Consider the following 22,305-nt stretch of genomic DNA (forward strand, 5'->3'; position numbering starts at 1 on the left):
AAACGGATAATGCATTACTTTCTTTATTTATTGCCATATAAACAGCACTGGCTTTATTCATGGCAAAGTTGGCAATAAATATTCATTATATAATTTACAATCATAACTGTTTCTTAAACATAGTTTAAATATAAAACAAACATAGATAACACTGATTTAAAGTTGATCAAGGACAAATATTCTAAAACGTCATCTAATTTAATTTTAAAATACACATCCTATTAAACTGAATATACATCCAATTAAAACTATTTAACAATGTTTTATTGTCAAAATATTCTTACACAAGTCACATATTGGTATCTCTTCATCTTTAAATGTATACGAGTATGTAAATAGCCGATTCTACATCTTGTATATGTAAATCTTGATCACGCCTATTTTAAAATTGCTTATTGATTTGATTTTATAACAATAAAACCACTGTGCCCACAAATGACCTCAGCTGAAGAGGAAAACACAGGCTGCATTGTGAGGGATTTGACAATAAGTGCAAGAACCATAGTGACACCAATTCAGGGAGAAAAAAAATAAAAGCAATGTAGGGTTCTTACTTGTTTCCTCTGATGCCTTCTCTGCGAACCATAGCAAGACCCTCAGCCACCAGGGATTCGGCAATATTTTCTCCTGATGTGTCTTTGGAGAGATCGAACCCAGATGAGATGCATTACAATAACAACTCCACAGTAAACACATCAGAACAAAAGCAGATGCTAATGGATTTGTTAAAACAGCAGAATGCAGGGGTAGCAGTCATCGCTCACCTTTTCCCAGGTAAACCATGCCATATTCTCTGCCTTGAGGAGTTTTATTCTCCACAGTGAAGCAGACTTCTTTGCCGATTACCTTCTTGCGCATAAACTCTCGTGCCTGGAAAGCCCATGGCTGCCAAGAAACACACACACACAAAAGCTATTTAAAGCCATTCAGCATCAGAGGATGTACATTAGACACTAAAAACAGCTCATATTCACGATTGTGGGAAGAAAAAGGATACTTAAAAAGTGCATAAATCACCTTGTATAAAAAATTTAACATTAGATGCAATTGCTGTGAATTTATTCAAGCATTAAGTTGGATGCAAATTCCAATTATTTGAAAAGTATAAACTCATAAACACTCATCTTAGCCAAACTGCTTTTTGTTTCTTGCAATAATATACTCTTTGTTCAAGGGTTGCTAAGTAACATTTCCTTTAATTTTGTCAAAGCAGAAATTCTGCAGGTTTCATCAAGACTGATTTAAGACTTTCTAAGCACATTATGAATGTGATTTTAGACTTACAAGGGGCTAAACACTAAAGATTTTTGGCAATGACCCGGTTGGACCAATGGAATTTAAAAAAAAAATAGTTATTTCTTAACCACATATTTTAATGTTTCAAAACAAGAAAGCTCTAATTGTATATACTTTTTTCAACAATGTTTAATGACAAGTTTAACATTGTTAAAGGTACATTTCTTATAAAGAAAACTACAAAAATAATATAAAAATAAAAATATATTAGTTTGCTTAGTTTAAATTAATTCCGTATAACTCCTATTCAATCTAAAGCATTTTTGTTTTAAACCTTAAGTTTCATACCCATTTATAAATATTATGTCCACTCACACAGTCTTCTGTAAATAGTTTTTGTGTAAATTGAAGTTTAGGTAAAGGGATATATTGCTGTTATTATCATGAGGAATAGAGCAATTGTTTAGTTTCAGTTCATGTTTAGGTTTCTTCTCCTGATTAGGTAATTCAATAAAAAGAAATTGCTGTAAAATATCTACCAATCGTTGTAAAAAACACCCCTTTGCAAGAAAAAGTGTGAAGAATGGATACTCTACGTACATGCATACATAGATAAATAATATAAAGTCAAAAAAAGTGACATCATAGTGAGTAATATGCATGGCTGATAATTTAATTAGCTTAATTTACCTGTACACAGATGATAGATAGATAGATAGATAGATAGATAGATAGATAGATAGATAGATAGACAGACAGACAGATAGATAGACAGATAGATAGACAAACAGAGGTTTCGGCCCAATTGGGTAACATTACTTCGACATCTTTTAAAATTAAGATATGCATGGCTGATAATTTAATTAGCTTAATTTACCTGTACACAGATGATAGATAGATAGATAGATAGATAGATAGATAGATAGATAGATAGATAGATAGATAGATAGATAGATAGATAGATAGATAGATAGATAGATAGATAGATAGATAGATAGATAGATAGATAGATAGATAGATAGATAGATAGATAGATAGATAGATAGATAGATAGATAGATAGATAGATAGATAGATAGATAGATAGATAGATAGATAGATAGACAGACAGACAGATAGATAGACAGATAGATAGACAAACAGAGGTTTCGGCCCAATTGGGTAACATTACTTCGACATCTTTTAAAATTAAGATCCGTTTTGATTTAAGACATACAACACCGTATTTCTGTGAATTTAAGACTTTAAGGCCTAAAACACAATTTGTTTTTGAAATTTAAGCCTTTTTAAGACCCCGTGAACACCCTGTCAAAGTGTCCTATTTTTAGCAAGACTTCATTCATGCGACTAAAAATATAGTAAAAACAGTAACACTAATCTATATCTTTTTAATGCGCTTTCAATTTGGTTATACACTAAACAGTAATGTTGTAGCTGAATTTTCAACCTCTTTACTACAGGTGTCACATGATCATTTGGAAATTATTTTAATATGCTTTATTAAATGATATTATTAATCTTTAAAGCAATTGTGCTGCTTAATATATTGGCAGCAACTGTACAAAGCCCACTGGAATCCAAAATTGCTTTATAAATAAAAACGACTGTATTTGAAATTATCTTTTGAAGTTGCACGTCTATAGTTTACTTTAGATCAGAGAAGCCCATAGTAACCTTTGATTTGGCCCGCCATCCCCTCTGAAAACAGAGGAAGTATTATGGGCATGGTTTGGATAGTCATTTCAAATCAAATGTAACCTTTTGTTTGTTTGTTTGTTTTATTGTTAAAAGCTAGCTGAAATTAAATGTTTCCATTAAAATGGTGAAAACTAATCAGATTTAGATTAAATGTTCATACTGTCACCCGACAGATAGAGGACAAATCTAGACAAAGGCAGATTCTGCATGACTAGTGTATTTATCATTGGACTCCATTGTGTTATAAAAGTGATGGTTTATGTTTTATTGCAATAAGTTATCATTTTAAATGTTATACTGCATTAGTTAATATGATTTAAAGTAATGTTTACTTTTAAATCTTATCAAATTAATTAGGAAATTACCCATGGCACCTTCTATGTAATATAATTTGGTATATTTACCTCCAGCCCACTCTCAATGATATTGTATATCAATATATCTTGGCTAGATAAAAATAATAATAATAATAATAATAATTTCTTTAAAAAACTTGTATAAATGCATAGATTTTTAAAGGGATGGTTCACACAAAATTAAAAAGTACTCTCTATTCACCCACCCTCAAGTAGTTATTTCTCCTGTTGAACACAAAAGATGATATTTTGAAGAAAGCTGAAAACCTGTAACCTTTAATATCCATAGTATTTAATATTACCTTCTATGAAAGTCAATGGTTACATGTTTACAGCTTTTTTCAAAATATCTTCTTTTGCAATCAACAGAAGAAACATGCACATGAAAGTCTGAAACGAATAAAGGGAAAGTAAAAGACTTTTATGCAAAAAGAATTATGCAAAAAGGCTTTTAACATTGGGGTTGTGTAATATTGACAGAAGATTTGTATAGTACAGGCATTTCATGGTAAAACATAACACTAAAATAGTCATTAAAACTTACCATATATTATAGAAAGCCAGTAAAAATTGTAGGTAACAAGTCTGAATTCACAGTACCCACAAAAAAGTATGCAAAAATCACCCGGATGACCTGCTTCCTCTGGTAATATGCTTAAGTGTATGTACTTTACAATCAAACTTACTATTAACACTATCCCATGAGGTAATTGGAGGAATTGTTAAAAATAATTAGCTGTTAGGTCCCATGATAATAACATGGTCACATCCAGATTACTCTCATACTATACTGCATGTACTTTCTTTAACTGGTCACAAAGTAATGTGATTTTGAAATATTTACATTGGCAAATAAAAAAAGTAAAGAAAAAGACATTATAACAACATTACACAATCACTACACAGGTTATTACACAAGTCACTTAACATGAGCTTGGAGCTTCCTATGATTACAGTTGAAGTGTCATTGAATGTCTTGGAACCATTGCTTTCTATGCAGAACGAGAGAGCTCCAGGATTTCTTCTAAAATATATTAATTTTGTGTTCTGAGGATGTTATCAGGAGTATGAAACTACATGAGGGTGAGTAATTAATAAGAGAATTTTCATTTTTAACTATATTATAAACTAGCTAATCACTTATTCACTGTGAGATTAATTTCCAAGAAAGTTTGAAACTTTGAGACACACAGACACACACTAAAAAAGACTTCAGTGAACAAAAAGTGAACACTTTGGCCTAGGATTTTAAAATATTACAAAACGCAAGCAAAATATAACAAAAAATACCTCATGAATGAACATGTTTTTGTTCCTTTAAAAAAAAAAAAAATCAATGAACAGACAAAGCAACTCTGCAGAATGGAAGAGTACCTCATCTGGTGTGTCCTTGGTGTCTGGCTGACCCTGAATTGCACGACGGGCTAGAGCTCCGGCTCTTATGTTACTCAGGTTGATCTGTCGTTCTGGAGGAGGTCCACCTCGTGGCTGACCTCGAACAATGATAGCACAACCCGATAACACCTGCCAGGAAAAAATTTAAAATAGTGAGTTTGCTCGTTTGCGTTTATGCCATGCCAGCTTTTCACTGTCGAGAAAACAATATGGAACTGAAATAAAAACGTTTTTATAGCACATTTTAATGCTATATCAACAGCATTGGCTATATTTATGGCAACATTGGTAATAAATATTCAGTAAAATATATAAAATCATAAAGGTTTATTTATAAACATGCATTATAGTAAAAACACGCAGATACCAACAAAACTGACAAGATATTACTGCTTTCAGGAGACCTTTTAAACAGTTCCCTAGAAGTATTTTCTGAATTAAACATGCTCTAACATCATCTGAAAAAAAATATCTTCTAAAATACTAAATAATATATAATAAATATGCTGTATAGTCAAAATATTTGTACACAAGTCCCTCAGAAGTCAGTTTCTCTTGCTTTTCAAAAGACATAACAAGAAATAAAACCAATACAACTTAATAAAAGCATACTTCATAGATTGTTTCATAGAATTTTGACAGAAAACACTGTAGAATCTTCTAGTTTAAAAAAAACCTGTCATCCCGAAAGCATAAACAATCTGATCCCTCTAGTTGGAAATTGATTTGATTTCAAATCAATGTGAGAGCTTGCATAACATTTCATAAACACTCTCCATCATTCCACTCACGTCAGTAATGACGAGAGGAAAGCTGTAACTGTATAGCATAGGCAGTGCGTGATACAAACATTCAATCTGCAAGTCAAACAACGAATAAACACCCCGATTCAGGCCACAATTCCTTTAGGACCTGTTTGTTTGTGTTTGGCCAACAGTTAAAGAACCGTTAACCAAAGATAACATCAGGAAAACAATCCCTTCTGTGTTAATCACAGCATGATGCTTTCAAAGCACCTAAATAAATACAACTGGAGGGCAGACCCAGGTCTTAGATGAAGTGTGTATTCACATTAGCATCTGAATTGTTATTTGTTCTCCATTTACAGAAGTGATGTTTACAAGCCTCATCGTGATTGTGTTTAGCCTTAAGAAACTGAAGTTACAGACATGTGCGTGTGGCTTATCCAATCAGATGTCGGATAAGTGGTGTTCCTCCAAACATGAGACAAATCTGTGCACTACTAATTAAATGATAACGATGATTCTGTGGCGGGGTTTTTTGGACGCAAACGCTTATTTCTGATAGTACTGATTCAAACGCAAAACCACATGACACAAACGGCGATCATTATCAGAAATGATTGTGTAACTTGTTCTTCTGGGCTTTATTTTCACTTATTAAACATCTAATAAAACAAGGAAGTTGAAGCTAAACAGGGAAGAGATTTTTTTTTATCCAGAAAGGCTCTGAAACCAGAGCTCCAACCTAATTGCTGAGTGTATAGAACGATAGACTGGCCTCCCTCACCACAGCCTGGGTCGGAAAATACACAGAAACCACCAAAAATCCACCACTCTTCGAATTCAGAAAACTTGGGAAGTACTTTGCCGATTTTAAACGTTTTTAAAGGATCAAAGCCAATTAAAACATTGACAAAACTACATTAATTCATTTAGAACAAGTTATTATGGTAATCATTTAACCAAAGTGTCAAAAATAAACTTATTTTCTTTCATTGATGTGTTACATTTGCGGTTATGCGGATTAAATTAACTGAATAGAATGAATGACATAAACTGGATATTATGTATATTAATAATGAATTCACATAAGATAATTACAGACACATTCGTTTTACAACAAACAAAATGCTTGGAGGATTAATGTTGAGTAAAATGTAAAAGAAAGTAAAATAATATACATGTTTTACACATTCTAATGGTGAAATATATTCTAGTATTTATAAAGTGAACAGAGGTATGTTTGAAACGTGTTTGACAATATTTATTCTAATTATTTCACTGCATCCCAATAATTCATAACATCTCTTTTCTTCTACACTATAATTATAATAGCATATATACATAATATAAATATAATATACAATGGATTCAGTGGAAACTAATCCCAGGATATTTTAAGTCAGTTTTATCAATACAAAGAGAGTTATAACAACAACTGGAAATATTAACATTACTAAACTTGATCATTTGAAAAATTAAGCTTAATAAAGACCATTGCAGTTTGTTTACTTATCTTCAACCTCATGGTACTGTCTGTCATGAGTGTCTTCACGGACAAATCATGCTTTACTGAAGAACTACGTGTCAGTTTCTCATTTCTCTGCTACCTTTCGGTCACCAGGGCAGATAAAGTAAACAGTCCAAAACTGTGGAGACTCGCATGATTATGGGGTCCTGATGAAGCGGTTCACTGAGTCTATAACAACGCAGAAACTGAGCCGAGTCTTGGCACTGAAGCGGTTCCTCGATCGCATGAACACGTGAGACTGACAGATTGACAAATCTGAACTTTGAACTTAAGGTCAAATAAAAGTAAAGCAACACATTCATGTATGTGATTCAAGATTATAACAATGACATTTGATTTATGAATGAGCAGTTGTTTTGAAAGAATCTTTTAGTGATTCATTTTTAAGGAGTGCAGAAATTCAGATTTTTATTCAAAGCCCTCAAAAGTAACGTTGAGTACAGTTTTGTAAATTATTACAAAACTTGTGAGAATCTTGTGATTCGTTGCTTTATAACTACTGTACAAATGTATATTTTCATCTAAATATAATTCTCTGTATGTCAAAATGATTCACATTTTCATGTAGGAAACGTTCAATAAATCGGTTGAACGAGTGAACGATTCAGTAGACTTCCTTGTAACCAACAAAACGCTCATGTAGCGCCACCTATTGGAGTTCATCTACTCAGTAAACAAATCTTTAGGTGAACCGAGTCACTAGCCTGAATCGAAATCACGCAAACCCGCAAATCTGCGCATATCGCTTGTTGTGCAAGTTTACAGTAATTAAGTATATACGTTGGAAAAGTTAAAAAAAGCCCTACTTTTATAGAAGACAGCTGTTTAACATACTACCAAAAGTTTGCTATTAAATCGGAACCCCTCTATAAATATGAAGTTATGGCTGCAAAATTCATGCTGAAGTACAAGTCAAGTACATGAGAATGTTTAGCGTCATTGTCAAGACATAAACAACATCAAAATGTTTAGGGAAACTGGATATAACGTTGCATAACATGTCCATCTGGATCACAGCTGAAGAGCGCTCAACTTCTCCCAATCTCTGCACTTAATTCATGGCAACAACTCAAAAGATTCGCCAAAACTCAAGAGCACTACAACAAAACTAGTACGCTTGATGATGCAAGCCTGACACGAAAGAACTGAACTTTTGGAGACCCTGTGATCACAGAAGTAGTGAGTTAGCGAGCCCCCCAGACCAGCACTTATGCCCCGTGTGTTTTCCTACCATCTTCACTATTCCCCTCTGCAGCTGCGGGGCTGACGCTTGGCTGGACTGAACTTGTGCCGGTACCGCAGATGCCATGGCCGCTGGGATGAATGAGTATTCCGTTAGGGAGGGAAAAGAGAGAGAGAGGTAAAGGAGCCGGGAGAGTCCTACGAGACGTCTCTACTGAGAGCCGAGGAAGGGAAGAGAGACTGAGCACGACTGATCACGCTTTGCTTAACCGGAAGCACAGCGCGTGAATGTACACGTCGAAATGTTGCACTTCCTCGGTCAGAGCGTCACCCGCGCACGCTGAATGGGGCGATCTGGCTGTGACGTCGGAGCGAGAGTGATGATATCCGGCGAGTGGGGAGGTGCGACACGTCAGCACAGATTTTAAAAAATCTTGTGCACATATTCACAGCACAAGCACAACAGTTTGGTCTTGAATTTAGTTGGTTTGTTTATGATTAGTGCTTTTGTTTATAGTTGTTTTCTTTATATATTTTGTGTAACGTTACAACATGGATGCAGGCTACTACTGGAGATCTAATCATGGGTGCTCAAACTTCCAAAGAATTATAAGTAAATAAATAAATTATAGGGAAAACAAATAAATCAATGAATGGCTTGATGAACTAAGTGCGAATATGTGTGCTTTATTTATTCCTTTCTGCATTTGTTTGAACTTTGTACCTGAATTTATTATGATTTTTTTATGTTCTCCATGGGGGGATTAACTGCTAAAATGAAAGTTAATTTTTATTTCCCCCCTTTCAAACATTTGTTCATTCTTGAATGTAGTTTCCTGTTTACTTTTCCTCAGGTCAACGTGGTAATGAGAGGGTGTCAATCATTAGAAGGCGGTGTTTACGCCATCATTGGTTAATCATTAGAAAAAAATTGCATTCTTTAATTTTTTTGTTTATTTTATTTATTTATTTTTATTTTTTATTTTTTGTATTTTTTTTGTCTTGCTTCTGACGATTGGCCGCACTATTAATTATTTTTATATTTATTTATGCTGGAATTTGTGGATTTTATAAATAAATTGTATTTATTTAGGCCTATTTTCATTTTTGTTTATTAATTGTGTTATTTATGCAGGACTTTGTGGCTTTATTTACTCATTTATTTATATATTTGCGTATTTATTTATTATTTATAAAGGTTTCGTCACCATACATCAATATTAAGCTATGGTTATAGTATTATTGTACACATCCTTATTTACACTAAATAAATAAATACATGCATAAATATATATATGGACCAAACGTGCAAAAACAATAAATAAATACGCAAATAAGTAAATAAATGAGTAAATAAATCCATAATTCCCATGCATAAATAAAACAATAAATAAATAAATATGCAAATAAATAGATAAATAAAAATCCACAAAATCCTGTATAAATAAATGCATAATTAATTAATAATGCAGGCTGATAATTAAATAAATTACACCAATGTTGGAGGATATGGAAGACGAAACCTGCAAAAACAAAAAAATAAATAAATATGCAAATATATAAATAAATGAGTAAATAAACCCATCAATTTTTTTTGCATAAAAAAATAATAAGTAAATAAATATACAAATAAATAAATAAATAAATGTATATACAAATCCACAAATGCCTGTATAAATAAATAAATAATTAATTAATAGTGCAGGCAGGTAAATAATTAAATAAATAAAATACATGGATGTTGGGGGGGTAAAACAATGCTATGTTGACCTGAGGAAAAGTAAATAGAACTACGTTGAAGATATTAATGAATGTTTGAAAGGGGGAAAAATAAACTTTTAGTTTAGCAGTTTATAATTCCTCCAACATTCATGTTACTCTTTTAATTATTTACCTGCCTGCACTATTATTTATTTAAATATTTATTCATGCAAGAATTTGTGATTTATTTTTATATACATTTATTTATTTGCATATGTATTATTTTATTTATGCGTGAATTTATGGACTTACTTACTCATTAATTTATATATTTGCGTATTTATTGTTTTTGCAGGTTTCGTCCTCCATATTATGGATGCACCAAAACAAGCAATCAATCAATAAAAAAAAAGTAAAATAAATAAATGAATACATTTCTGAAATATTGAAACGAAATGAAAGCCCATAATATGTTTGTTATTTTTATATATATTTTCCTCTATTTTAATATTCCTGTAACTTCCTCGATTTATGCTGTCTTAATAAACTTTGTGTGTTTGTTTATTATTGTATGTTTATTGTAATTATTATTTTTTTATTTTGCTTTTTGCTTTGATTTAATTGATCGAATTGATTATTGTCTTTGTGCAGAAACTCGAAAATCATAAGACTTGATTATTTACATGCAATTCAATTCACGCCACGAAATGCTTATAATGACCACTAGATGACGCTATTTCACAAATATTAAATATTGCCAACATTGAGCTTCTCTGATCCACGACTAAAACTTATGTGTGTGTGACATTTGATTGAGTGTCTTTTTTACTATTAAGTAGACTGAACTTATGTTAAAAGAGCCGTTATATGCATTAGAAGAATCATTCTGCTGGAACAAATAAGTAAAAAAATTGCAAGCTGCCACCCAGTGAATTAACGTTGTTCTTAGTGTTTAATTTTTATCTAATACAAATCAGGTGAACTGAATATTCACTCACGTCCATAACCATACTAGCCTATAGCTTACACTCAACAACAACAACAAAAATATCGTTAGGTTTGTTCAAAAAACTTATTTTAAATAATCTAAAACAACACAATTCTCGAGATTTTTGGATGGAAAACTTAATTTCTTCATGTTCGGTTCACTTACATTTGTTAAGTTAACTTAAACTATTTGTGTTGGGATAACATGAATACTATGTGTGGAACCCTGTAAAAGCATGTAAAACCATTTTACAGTGTATAATTCACCCGTTTGGATTTATTATTCAAGTTACAAGTTTTTTAAAAATAGTCCGATTTTCTTTATGTGAAAAGTCAATTGCATTTTTGAATGGAGATTTAAAATAGTCGAATAAAAATAATCAGATCAGGCATTATATAGTCAATACACGCTGTCCGTCACATAAACCTGAAAAATGTGCTCAATATCCTAACATGACTGCTATAATACTGACATTTAAGGTGTACTGTGTACGAAATTAAATCTAGGCCTGTGGTTTTCTATTGTTTTGTTCCCAAATAAAAAAACGCAGATGCATTCTAGAAATGCTGGGTACAAAAGTAACGTCTGAAAGTATGCTAGGTATTATCCTATAGCTATATGTGATTATGTGATGTGGAGTAACTAGGCCTACCTTTTAGCACAATTACGTCTGACTCAAATCTGGGGTGAAAAGGAGATCAGATCTGCATGCATTCTTACATGGACACGTAAGTGCTCTGTTTTATTTTCCAAGGCACTTATAAACGACTAGTGAGCAAATTAGGCTAAACCCAAAAAGAAAGATTTAAATGATCATAAAAATGAATGACATACAAATAGGCTATATCACACTACAGCTGTCCTCACAGGTTAAGATCTATGTACATTTTTGTTATGGACATCGGAATTGTGCATACACGTTTGCGCGTTTGGAGAGCTCAGTGTGCACATTTACGCAGGAGCACAATAAGAGTTAAAGTGCTGTGATTCAGAGTTCAGAACGCAAAGATTGATCGTTTAAGAGGCTTTTTTTGGATTTCCGATGCCACAAGATTTCCTCATATATCAAAATCGATTATAAACGTAGTTTACGTTTGAAACATTCCCAAAGTGCCCGAAAGATTTGCGCACTGATGCGTCACTTATTACCCAATTTTTAAAGCATTTAATCATTTTATTTACTCATTTCGTTTATATAAACGAGCAAAAACAACTTAAAGTGCTTTAAGGTGATAAATACATATACTATTCGTCTCTTCATCCCGTTGGCAAGGTGACGATGGCGTTCAAAGCGGTCGTCGGGTTTATATGCGGAGCGTCCAGTCCTGCAGATATTACTATGCTGTACGGGGTGGTTAATATGTAATTTGCACCATATGGCATTTTAAAAACCAACCTTATTTCCACAATCTTCGATCTGTGTGGATTTACCTAATGATGCCCAATTAGTCATTGAGCAGGACCAAGGATGAGGCTTGTGTGGATACTCTCTCGCTAATATTTGCTCTCCAAATATTTCCTTTGAAACGTTTACAACACATTTTATCTGCTGGCCAGACAAGGGACATCTGGGAGGGTTTTCAGCTCGCTATTTTTTATAAATAAAACCACAATTGGTTCACATTTGCCCCTCGGACTCTATTTGTTCATGCTTGAAAGAAAATGTAATAAAAGGGGCACCATGATGGATTTATGATTTATCAAAAGCACTTTACCATATGGCAGTCGTCTTTGGAGCAGGTTTTCAAATGTTTGCTTTAAAACAACTAAATCTGATTAACATGTAGCGAGGAAGGATGAAAGATGCGCCAGTCACGTGACCGCCGGACAGCCTCAGCCTCCAATCTCCAGTTCTACACAATCACGGTGCTCGTGGCCTCATGAAAGACTTTAATGTTTTCTAATGTTTCTTTGGAAGCTGACTGATTTCATATGTGAGCCTGTATACCACTCCCAAATTCACAACCTGCTAGGACCTGTTCAGAGCTTTGTGGTGCTGAAATGAAGCTCAAACTTGCTGCACTATTCGTTTTGGAAAGGGTGATCGTTCAAAACTCATTTATTATGCACGGTTTGTTAACTGAACTCAAATTCTCTATAGGTTAAATTAAAAAATCTCCATTACCTTCACAGAATGTTAACTCCATGTGCACAGGGAGCCTATTGAAACCGTTATATCATCCTCTTAGTGTGCACATAGTGTGCGAAATACACAGGAAATTTTTTGTCCGACTTCTGAAGTGAATGGATTTTTTCACGTAGGTCTTAATAAGATGCAAATCTTTTTAATCCAAATACATTTGTATGAATTATCTAAGTTTTTTAGAGCCACTGCCACAGTGCGTCAATCCAAAAGTTATTTTCAAATGAATAACTATTATTAAGGGGTTGGAAAGCGCACAGACATCATTCAGCTGAGCATCGCATGTAGTCATGATGGTACGTCTATAGTTATATCTTTACCTATGTGGACAGCCGCCTCTACGTCATCTTGATAAGGACTCTGGGTTATATATAAGAAGTGCGCGCGGGCGTCGGTGACTGCGGGCCACGCGCAGCGACGCATCTCCTTCAAGAAGAACATCTTAGACGTAAGATAATGACCTCACTTTTACACATTCGTTTTGTTTTTATTCTTGTGTTTAAATACAAGAATATGTATTTAATTTAAATGTTTACTAGACTATGATTCTGGTATTTTTCAAGGCTACCGGGTGCCCTTTAAGATGTGCGAAGAAAACTCTGATCAGGGAAATGAAGGTTGGCATTTGTTAATTCCATTACAGTTCCTAATTGCTGTAAATATAAAGATATAGTTTACAATAAAGAGACATTTTAATCCCCATTTACTGTCTGTCATGTGGTTCAAATCTAGTTTGAGCTTATTTGTATGTTTAACACAAACGATGGTCATTCAAAGAATAATGAGATGTTGGCGTCCATGGCAGGTAAACAAATAAATATTGTAGTGGCTACTGGTTTCCAACATTCTTCAAAATATCCTACTCTGTTCAACAGAAGAAAAACCTGTGGGGGGTAAAGGATGACAGGATGTTAAATTTTAATTGAATTATCCAAAATCAAAGAGGTGCAATATAGATCATTTGTTATTTCACCTTACATTGTTGCTTCTCTGATTTACAGATTGGGTTAAATTGGAACTTTTAAAATTCATAAAATCAAGTTAAATGAAAGTGATGCTAGTCTTAAACTTTTTTTTAGAGTATCTACACTTTAAATAACTTATGAAGACATTGAGTTGAAACTCTTTTTTTAAATGATGAATAAAATCAAAGTGATGCCAAACTTATAATCCGTTGTTTATTTCAGCTTAAAAGGGTAATTTAATGGCATAAGTGAGTCCATAGAATCAATTGAATTTTTGCCTTTCACAAAAAGATCCTTAAACCTAATGCCTTAACGAAAAATATTATTTAGATAATTAAAATGTTCCTCATACTCACAAATAAATGGTTATTTCATTACATTTAATTAATTTAATTTAATTAATACATTTAATTAATTAATTAATTGTTATTTAATTAACATTTAAAGGTTCCTTAATGAAATAAAAAAGAGCTTTTATTAGGAGTGTACCACTTATACTATAATCATTTATTTAACTGATAAAGAGATTGAGTAAAATCTTAAATAATTTAAATTAAAAATAAACAAATAATAAAAATAAATAAATAAATAAACCATAACACCAATTATTTCTAGGATGTTCAGCCAATTCTGCATGTAATACATGCGCAAACCTCCCAGCAATGAGATTTCTGTATATTTTTCAGGAGAAGGGAGTGTAAATCAGCTGGGTGGTGTGTTTCTGAACGGACGTCCTCTGCCTGTCTACAAGCGCAGACTGATGATTGAGCTGGCGACTGAGGGAATGAGACCATGTGAGATCTCCAGAATACTGAAGGTAAACTTCTCACCTTTACCCAGTGTTCCTGGTGATATCTATCCTCGAGTAACCATGTACTCCGGCAGGTCTCCAACGGCTGTGTTAGTAAGATCCTGGGCAGATTTCAACGCACAGGAGCCATTGGCCCTAAAGCAGTTGGAGGAAGCAGACCCAGACTCTTGACTCCTGAAGTCATCTCCATCATAGTTCAGCACAAGAGACAAAACCCCACACTGTTCGCCTGGGAGATCCGGCAAAAGCTGGCAACAGAGAGAGCATGCAGAGGAGATCAAGTGCCAAGTGTAGGCTACAAATTCTTTTATTTATGTATAGATAATGGATGGTCAGCAGTGATAGAGAGAGTACTGAAAAATCACACTTAGATAAAAGTACGATTACTTGCCCGAAAATGTAGTGCAAGTAGAGTCTCTGGGACAATGTGTGTAAAGATTTTGGACATCTACCTGGACACTTTTAACGTTTCCAAACAGTTTGCTTTAATTATTAATCGCCCATGTCTTGTTGTAGTTCATTACGATGCGATTTATCTTCTACGTGTGATTTGATTAGACAGGAATCACAGGACTAAAGAAAAAATTTAGTAGTGACTGCTTGTTGAAGGAAATTGGTGGAGTTAAAGTACCAAAACTAAAAATGTACTCAAGGGAAAGTCAAAGTACACATTTTAAAAGCTACTTAGTAAATTAAAATTTATGAGAAAATTTTTGAGTATAGTTTGAGTATTTGTAATTTGTTGCTTTACACCACTGGGGATGGTTTACTTCGAAAACATACCTGTTGTCATCATTTTCCCATTATTTATTCGTGTATGATTTTCTTTCTGCTGTGGAAAGGACATTTCTCAGTATAGATGTTAAAAGTCAATGATAAACAAAGTTAAAAAGAAAAATGATTGTCAATTGTAACCAAAAAACTTAAATTCCTACTTGAAAATATATCCTTATTGTAGATTTTGGAAAATGTTAGATTACTGCCCTTGAAACAGTTTATGAATGGCTTTTTAATTCAATGTCAGCAGGTGTCTTCCATTAACCGGATACTCAAGAAGATCCATCAAGATGAGGACATTGCATATCCAAACGAAAAACACTATCACACAGGTAATCTCTCTTATTCAAAATTCAAGTGCTTTTTACCGGCCTGTAGCCAGCCTGGTAAAAGTGGTGGTTCTTTTTTCTCTTTTTGCAGTTATAGATCTCAATTTCTATTTATTTGTGAGATTTAAATATGGCATTTTAGTGACATTTTTAGCACTGATTTTAGCTGAATTACATAAAGCTTGTCGGATGGTAAAATACAAATTTATTTCATCATATATCATTATTCAAAAAGGTAAGGGTTCACACTCATCAAGTAATTGCTTTTATTTCTACATTCTTTGGGCGATTCAAAAAAACCAACGTTTCAGCACAATGCCTTCCTCAGTGTGTGTCATATATCATTATAAAAATAGGAATCTGGTAAAGTTTTAAATTAAAAAACTATGGTCTATTGTCATTTTTTTGACAAATAACAAACTAGCTGGCACATTAAACTTTCCTCAATCAAAATTTGGCCATTTCAATAAACAATAATTAAAACATAATAATAATAATAATAATAATAATAATAATAACAATAATAATAATAATAATACAGTAGCAAAAGATGGCTTCACTTACATCAGACCCCCCCCCCCAGGACCCTTCCTGAGCATACAACAAACACCACAGCCACATTTGAACAGGGCTCCCAGGACAAAAGCACTAGTCCAGACTAAAGACAATGTAAGGATGCTAGACTTTTGCGCTGTGTACAGGTGTAGTAACGAGCAAACAAAGAAAACAAAACATGGAAGCATAACATTTTATGGGTAAGATTTCGTTTTTGTATGTTACGAAATTTTGTGCTAAACAAGTAACGATATTGATGATGCTACAGTCATACAGTGTAGTGATCCTGTGCAGTCTTACTGCACTGACCATAAGCCAAAGTAACACCAACTTGCAATAAATACTAGGCTTATGCTAGTTTTGTTGAAAAAAATCTGCAAACAATGTAAATGAAATATGACAACAAGACGCTGCGGTGCCAGAAACTTGTATTATTGTCGGCTAAGTGAAGTACCGGCTAGTTTTTGAAGTAACATATAAGGGTGCATGATAACATAACAGTGTCTGCGCCTCAATGTGCATACAGTCCACCCTAAATAACTGAATATTACAAATGTTATATACCATTTAGATCAGAAAGGTGGATCTGCACAATGAGATGCAGGGATATCGATGGTTCACAGGAGTCATTCATAACAGAGATTCATTCACAAACGTATCGCCCCCTCCGTTAGAATTAAACTGAAAGCAGGAGAGGGGGTGTGTTTCAGGACATTGATTAGATCAAATTTAACAGGGAGGGTGGATAATACATTTCCATGCACATAAACACGCACTTTGTTGGCAATGCCCGTGCCGTCACCTATCCATCGATGTTAAAAAGTGATGTAAAATTATAATTTTTGTAATTTAAAAAAATATTTGCATACAGACCACCGGCAAAACGTCTGATTGTAAATATATGTATAAATGTTTACCTATCTATGGCTCTGGATGGCCAGTCCTCCACTGCACCTTGGTGGCGGATTACCGTCTCACAGTTGAACGATGCAAAAATATGTGATATGTTTGCCGCGAACATATGAATTTGTCTCATTCGCGTCTTTCAGAAAGTTTACAGTCACCTGATACTGCGTTTTCATGTCGACAAACAGCGAAATTGCGTAGTGTAAAGTGCAGTTTTGAAAATACCCATGTTCGTGTGGACAGGACCTAATAAATAAAGACTCATCTGGTACTTCAAGTCGTCATGATCGTCAGTAAACACGTTCACTTCTATATTTATATGTTTGGCTGTTTGGTGCCATCTTGTGATGGAATTAATACGCTGGTTAGTGTATGCTCCATTCTGCTGTTTTCATTTCTGTCAGCTTTGCATTTAAGATTTATTTAACTATTACGGCTCAGGACATTGTTTTGTGTCAAATTTTTACGTTTTTTGACAAGTAGCCATGTGATAAGCAGGATAAAGTACATCTAGGTGGCTGTTTTTGATAACATTTCTTAGTCTTGTACTTACCTCTCTCCTTCACTTCCTGTCACTCAAGAACAACTGAATGTACAGAGCCATTTTCAGCAACAAATGAACACAAACTTGCCAAGAACTGCTCATCGAAGCAGAACCGCATTCACAGCAGATCAGAGCGGGAGATTAGAGAAAGGTGATTCAGCCACTTCAATCTCTCATAGTCAGTTCTGTGTTGACAAAAAGACATTATAACATCTCTTCTGATTTCTGATCAATCAGAGTTTACCTGTGGGCTTTATCCAGATCTGCTGACCAGAGAAAAGCTCGCAGAGGAGACAAACCTTTCACAGGACACTATCAAGGCAATTAAGATTTAAAAGTTAAAATGGTTGAACATTAGTCAAATGAAAAACAAATACATATCTGACTTGATTTTGATGTTTTGTTTGAAGGTTTGGTTCTCTAATCGTAGAGCGAGGATGAGGAGGGAGCGAAAGTTTGAACACAATGACTGTGGTAAGTGCTAATCTCTTGTTTTCTTAACAGAAGCACATTGACTGTATTATTAATGATGCATTCTTTGTAGGTATAGCTAGGCCAGGGTTTTTGGGAAACTGCAGGAATGCTTTGATTTCTCTGTCATCGACCGCTGGCTGCTCATTGGATGATTACAGAGCTCATCACGCACCATCTGCTTTTCCATTGGCCGCTCAAAGAGACAGAAACACTTTTCCATTGGCTCATTTGAACTCAAATGCTGTGTCGTCATGTTCATTTGATCAAACAGAGAGTTTGATGCCGATGTGTCACCATGGCAATGAAGAATTGGCTTACCGATTGGTATCACCGAACATAGATGAAAGGATCCTACTGGCTAATGGCACACAGTGGATGAATCATAAAACCTTGACTGGACAAAATATTCCAATGTTTTGAATTCCAAAGAAGAACATTGAGGTTATGGGCAGTAGAGGGCGGCAAAGGAAAGAAATTGCAGCATTTGCTGCGGAAGGTGATTTACTTTTAGACAATATTATCTCTTTCTTGCTTCATGAACAATGCTAACAAAAATTTTGATTGTATTTCTATGTTAAATGTTGTTATTTTTATTAAATGGACTAGAAACGTAAAAGCTGTCTGACTTATTTATCCAGATGAAAATGACTGTATTAGAAAATAAGAGATACAATGAGAAATAGGAAAGAAACCTATGCTGTAATCAATCAATCAATCAATCAATCAATCAATCAATCAATCAATCAATCAATCAATCAATCAATCAATCAATCAATCAATCAATCAATCAATCAATCAATCAATCAATCAATCTGTTGTTGATTTTTGTCCAATACAGTGACATATTAATCAATAATAAAATTTGAATTATAAATTAAATAATAAATAATATTAAATATTTAAAACTGACAATGTGCACAAATATATTATTAATGCATGAAATATATTAACAATAATATATGAGTTTTAGAATGTATTTAACACTTTTTACTGTAAGATTTGATTCATTAATGGTATTAGGTAACGCACTCACAATATATTATACTTCTAGAACATTTAATATTAGTTCTTATGATACAGACAATATTCATTATTTATAGGCCTACATTTAAATACATGAATAAAAACTTAACAATAAATGTGTATTTTTATTAAATACTTCTAACATAACTACATATGTCATAAGTTGAAGTTAGTGAATGCATTAATTTTACAAATAAAAAAAAAAGAATTAAGTGTTTTCATTTATTATGTTTTATTTAATCTCAGAAAACAAACTCATATACATTTTCCTTAAGAACACGTACGGAAAACTTAAAAAGCAGCAATTGAGCAACGAAAGTTACTGATTAAATAAATTAACTTACTGACCCTTTTCTAATTCTTTACTGACATACTGACGTACTGATTCTTTCACGTAAGAGCTAATGCAGATATTGTAACCTTACGGATTCGAGACTTCCGGTCTTATTCACTTCCATTGTGTTTCAACCAGTTCATTATTCTGCTTGATGTGGCAATCTGGTATAAACTGGTTCTTATTATATCATTTACTATTTTTGTGTATAGTTATAAACACATTTATAGTTTATATATAGTTTATTGTATTGTTTATAGCTGTTTCCCTCATATGAAAATTTCCAAAAAGAAAAAAGAACTTACTTCTACATTACAGAATAAGCTCAATAGGTGTTCTTCAGAAAGAAGATTTGCTGAAGAATATCAATGTGCAGGAATTGGGGGGGAAATGCCAATTATGTGACTATATGGACATGGCTGGTAGTACAGAGAATGGTGTGAAAAAGAAAAAATAAGAAAATTATTAGCAGTGCTGTGGGTGAAAATGCTTTTTTAAATCAGAGGTCATCACCAAAGTCAACCAATAGAAAGACAAACTCAAATAACCACTTATTACAACTGTGGTCTGCAGAAAAGCACATCAAACCTTGAAACAGATGAGCTACAGCAGCAGAAGAAGAAAACACCAGACTTCTGTCAACTGAAAATACATAGCAAACGAAAGAAAAAGTGGACAATAGTAGATTGGAAAAGATTTCCTGTTTTGATGAGAGTCTTGGAGGGTTACGATATGGTATAAGCATAAAAAACATGGATCTTCATCAGCTCTTGCAAGTTACTAGCACAGCGTATCTAGTAAAGTGGCTGGTAAGTGTGTAATGTCATTTATTCATTCATTCATTCATTTTCTTTTCAGCTTAGTCCCTTTATTAATCAGGGGTCGCCACAGCGGAATGAACCACCATCTTATCCAGCTAATGTTTTACACAGCGGATGATCTTCCAGCTGCAACCCATCACTGGGAAACACCCATACACTCTCATTCTCACACTCACACATACACCATGGACAATTTAGCTCACCTATAAATCACCTATAGCACATCTATGGACTGTGGGGGAAACCGGAGCACCCAAAGGAAACCCACACCAACACAGGAAGAACATGCAAACTCCACACAGATACACCAACTGACCCAGCCGAGGCTCGAACCAGCAACCTTCTTGCTGTTAAGCGATCATCCTACCCACTGCGCAACCATGACGCCTGAGAGTAATGTCATGCATATTAAATACAGTATAATATATTGCGCTCTCTCTCTCTTTCTCTCTCTCTCTCTCTCTCTCTCAGACCACCTCTGTCAGCTCAGGTTGTTCTGGTAAGAAATCTCTCCTGTGAGCTTTGGCTGGGACTCGCATACTTCTACACGGTAAGTGAACAAGATCAACACTTGGACACAAACCAGAATGCTTCAAGCACTAGCAGGGAGTCTGGACAACACTGACAAACATGCAGAGGTCAAACTAACAGGCTTATTTCTAATATAAATGCAATTAATCTAAAGATCTTACTGTTTATTTCCAACTTTTTACCACAAGTGTACTTCGTTAAGCCTAAAGTAGATACACTTGGAATTTTAACCCTATGTAATATCGAATGCATGCAACTTGACTTAAGTATATATATTTTTTACACTGTTGAATTCACAGCCTCTTATAGCGTACTCTGTTTGATAGCTTGGATGAAAGATTGAACTTTTTCCAGTGCGTATAGCAGTTATGAGTGATAAAACGGTCATAAATTTGTTCAGACAAAATATGTGGTTATCATTGAATTATTATGCGCTCTTCAATGATGACATGTATTGTTTTTAACATCTTAAATAGTTTGATTGTGTTTTTTTCAATTGTAAAACAGCCATGTTCAATGTTGCCACCTTCTGGACATAATAAGTACATATGAGTTGTTTGTAGGAATTCATTGATTCATTCATTTTCATTCGGCTTGGTCCCTTAATTATCAGAGGTCGCCACAGTGGAATGAACCACCATCTATTCCAGCATATCTTTTATGCAGTGGATGCCCTTCCAGTCACAAGCCAGTACTCGGAAAGTTCGAAGAAATTTTTAGTTTTTAAAAAATGGTTGGCACATGTACAATATAAACATAGTATTTCATTGACAAAATCATGCACACTGTATGTGGCCCCTTATATATAAACAAAAATGGAATGCTTTGTTGGGCTTTCAATAGTGTGCGCACAGCTTGCACATGTACTTTGATTGTTTTCACACTATTTATTTTGTACACAAGGCAGCAACACTCAACCTGGCTATTGTTTTAATCGAGAAAAACAACAACAGAGGACAAAAAAAAGACAAATCTAAAACAAAGTTTTAATGTTGTCACCTTGTGGGCAAAATAATATGCAAAAAATAAAGTGCATGAGCACGCTGGACAAAATGTTGTACACGCTTACTCTATGTGCAGATGAAATTCGCTAAAATGAAAAATACTTGTTTATCTGCCATGTCATCACTGAACCAGGCTATTGTTTCACAGCTGTTATAGAAACGACAACAACAAACAAAGGCTGAGTCTGGAATTGCATACTTCAATACCATATAGTGTGTTAAAATAGTATGTGAGCTGAGTAGTATGTCTGAATTCGAA

At 33.9% G+C, this 22,305-nt stretch overlaps 2 protein-coding genes across 6 annotated transcripts in view; one reads left to right on the forward strand and one right to left on the reverse strand.

Moving 5' to 3' along the window:
* snd1 (staphylococcal nuclease and tudor domain containing 1) overlaps positions 1-8,477 on the reverse strand; it is a 297,580-nt gene extending 289,103 nt beyond the window's left edge. For 2 of the 3 annotated variants that reach the window (NM_182865.3, NM_001293681.1), the window contains exons 1-4: positions 8,190-8,477; positions 4,664-4,813; positions 765-885; positions 555-636 (exon numbers count right to left, since the gene is read on the reverse strand). In NM_182865.3, the coding sequence (NP_878285.3) occupies positions 555-636; positions 765-885; positions 4,664-4,813; positions 8,190-8,267 (431 nt within the window). In that variant the 5' untranslated portion in view covers positions 8,268-8,477. The remainder of the gene's footprint in view (positions 1-554; positions 637-764; positions 886-4,663; positions 4,814-8,189) is intronic. The other variant, XM_073945610.1, reaches the window with a different exon arrangement.
* Positions 8,478-13,365: 4,888 nt separating this feature from the next.
* Positions 13,366-18,949, forward strand: pax4 (paired box 4). 3 transcript variants are annotated; one of them, XM_073946291.1, is made up of 9 exons: positions 13,366-13,420; positions 13,536-13,589; positions 14,624-14,754; positions 14,823-15,038; positions 15,776-15,857; positions 17,897-18,010; positions 18,097-18,179; positions 18,270-18,333; positions 18,404-18,949. In XM_073946291.1, exons 2-9 carry the CDS (start codon positions 13,556-13,558, stop codon positions 18,751-18,753), a joined length of 1,074 nt encoding a protein of 357 aa, XP_073802392.1. In that variant the 5' UTR covers positions 13,366-13,420; positions 13,536-13,555; the 3' UTR covers positions 18,754-18,949.
* The last annotated feature ends 3,356 nt before the right edge of the window (positions 18,950-22,305 follow it).

Source organism: Danio rerio, chromosome 4, assembly GCF_049306965.1.
Source record: "Danio rerio strain Tuebingen ecotype United States chromosome 4, GRCz12tu, whole genome shotgun sequence".
Lineage (NCBI taxonomy): Eukaryota > Metazoa > Chordata > Actinopteri > Cypriniformes > Danionidae > Danio > Danio rerio.

Excerpts from the sequence above, each read along its gene's own strand:
- pax4 (XM_073946291.1), top strand. The coding sequence starts at position 13,556 with ATGTGCGAAGAAAACTCTGATCAGGGAAATGAAG. Across the intron at positions 15,858-17,896 it reads CGAAAAACACTATCACACAG|AACAACTGAATGTACAGAGC; the intron begins GTAATCTCTCTT and ends CTGTCACTCAAG. Across the intron at positions 18,334-18,403 it reads GTTTGAACACAATGACTGTG|GTATAGCTAGGCCAGGGTTT; the intron begins GTAAGTGCTAAT and ends CATTCTTTGTAG.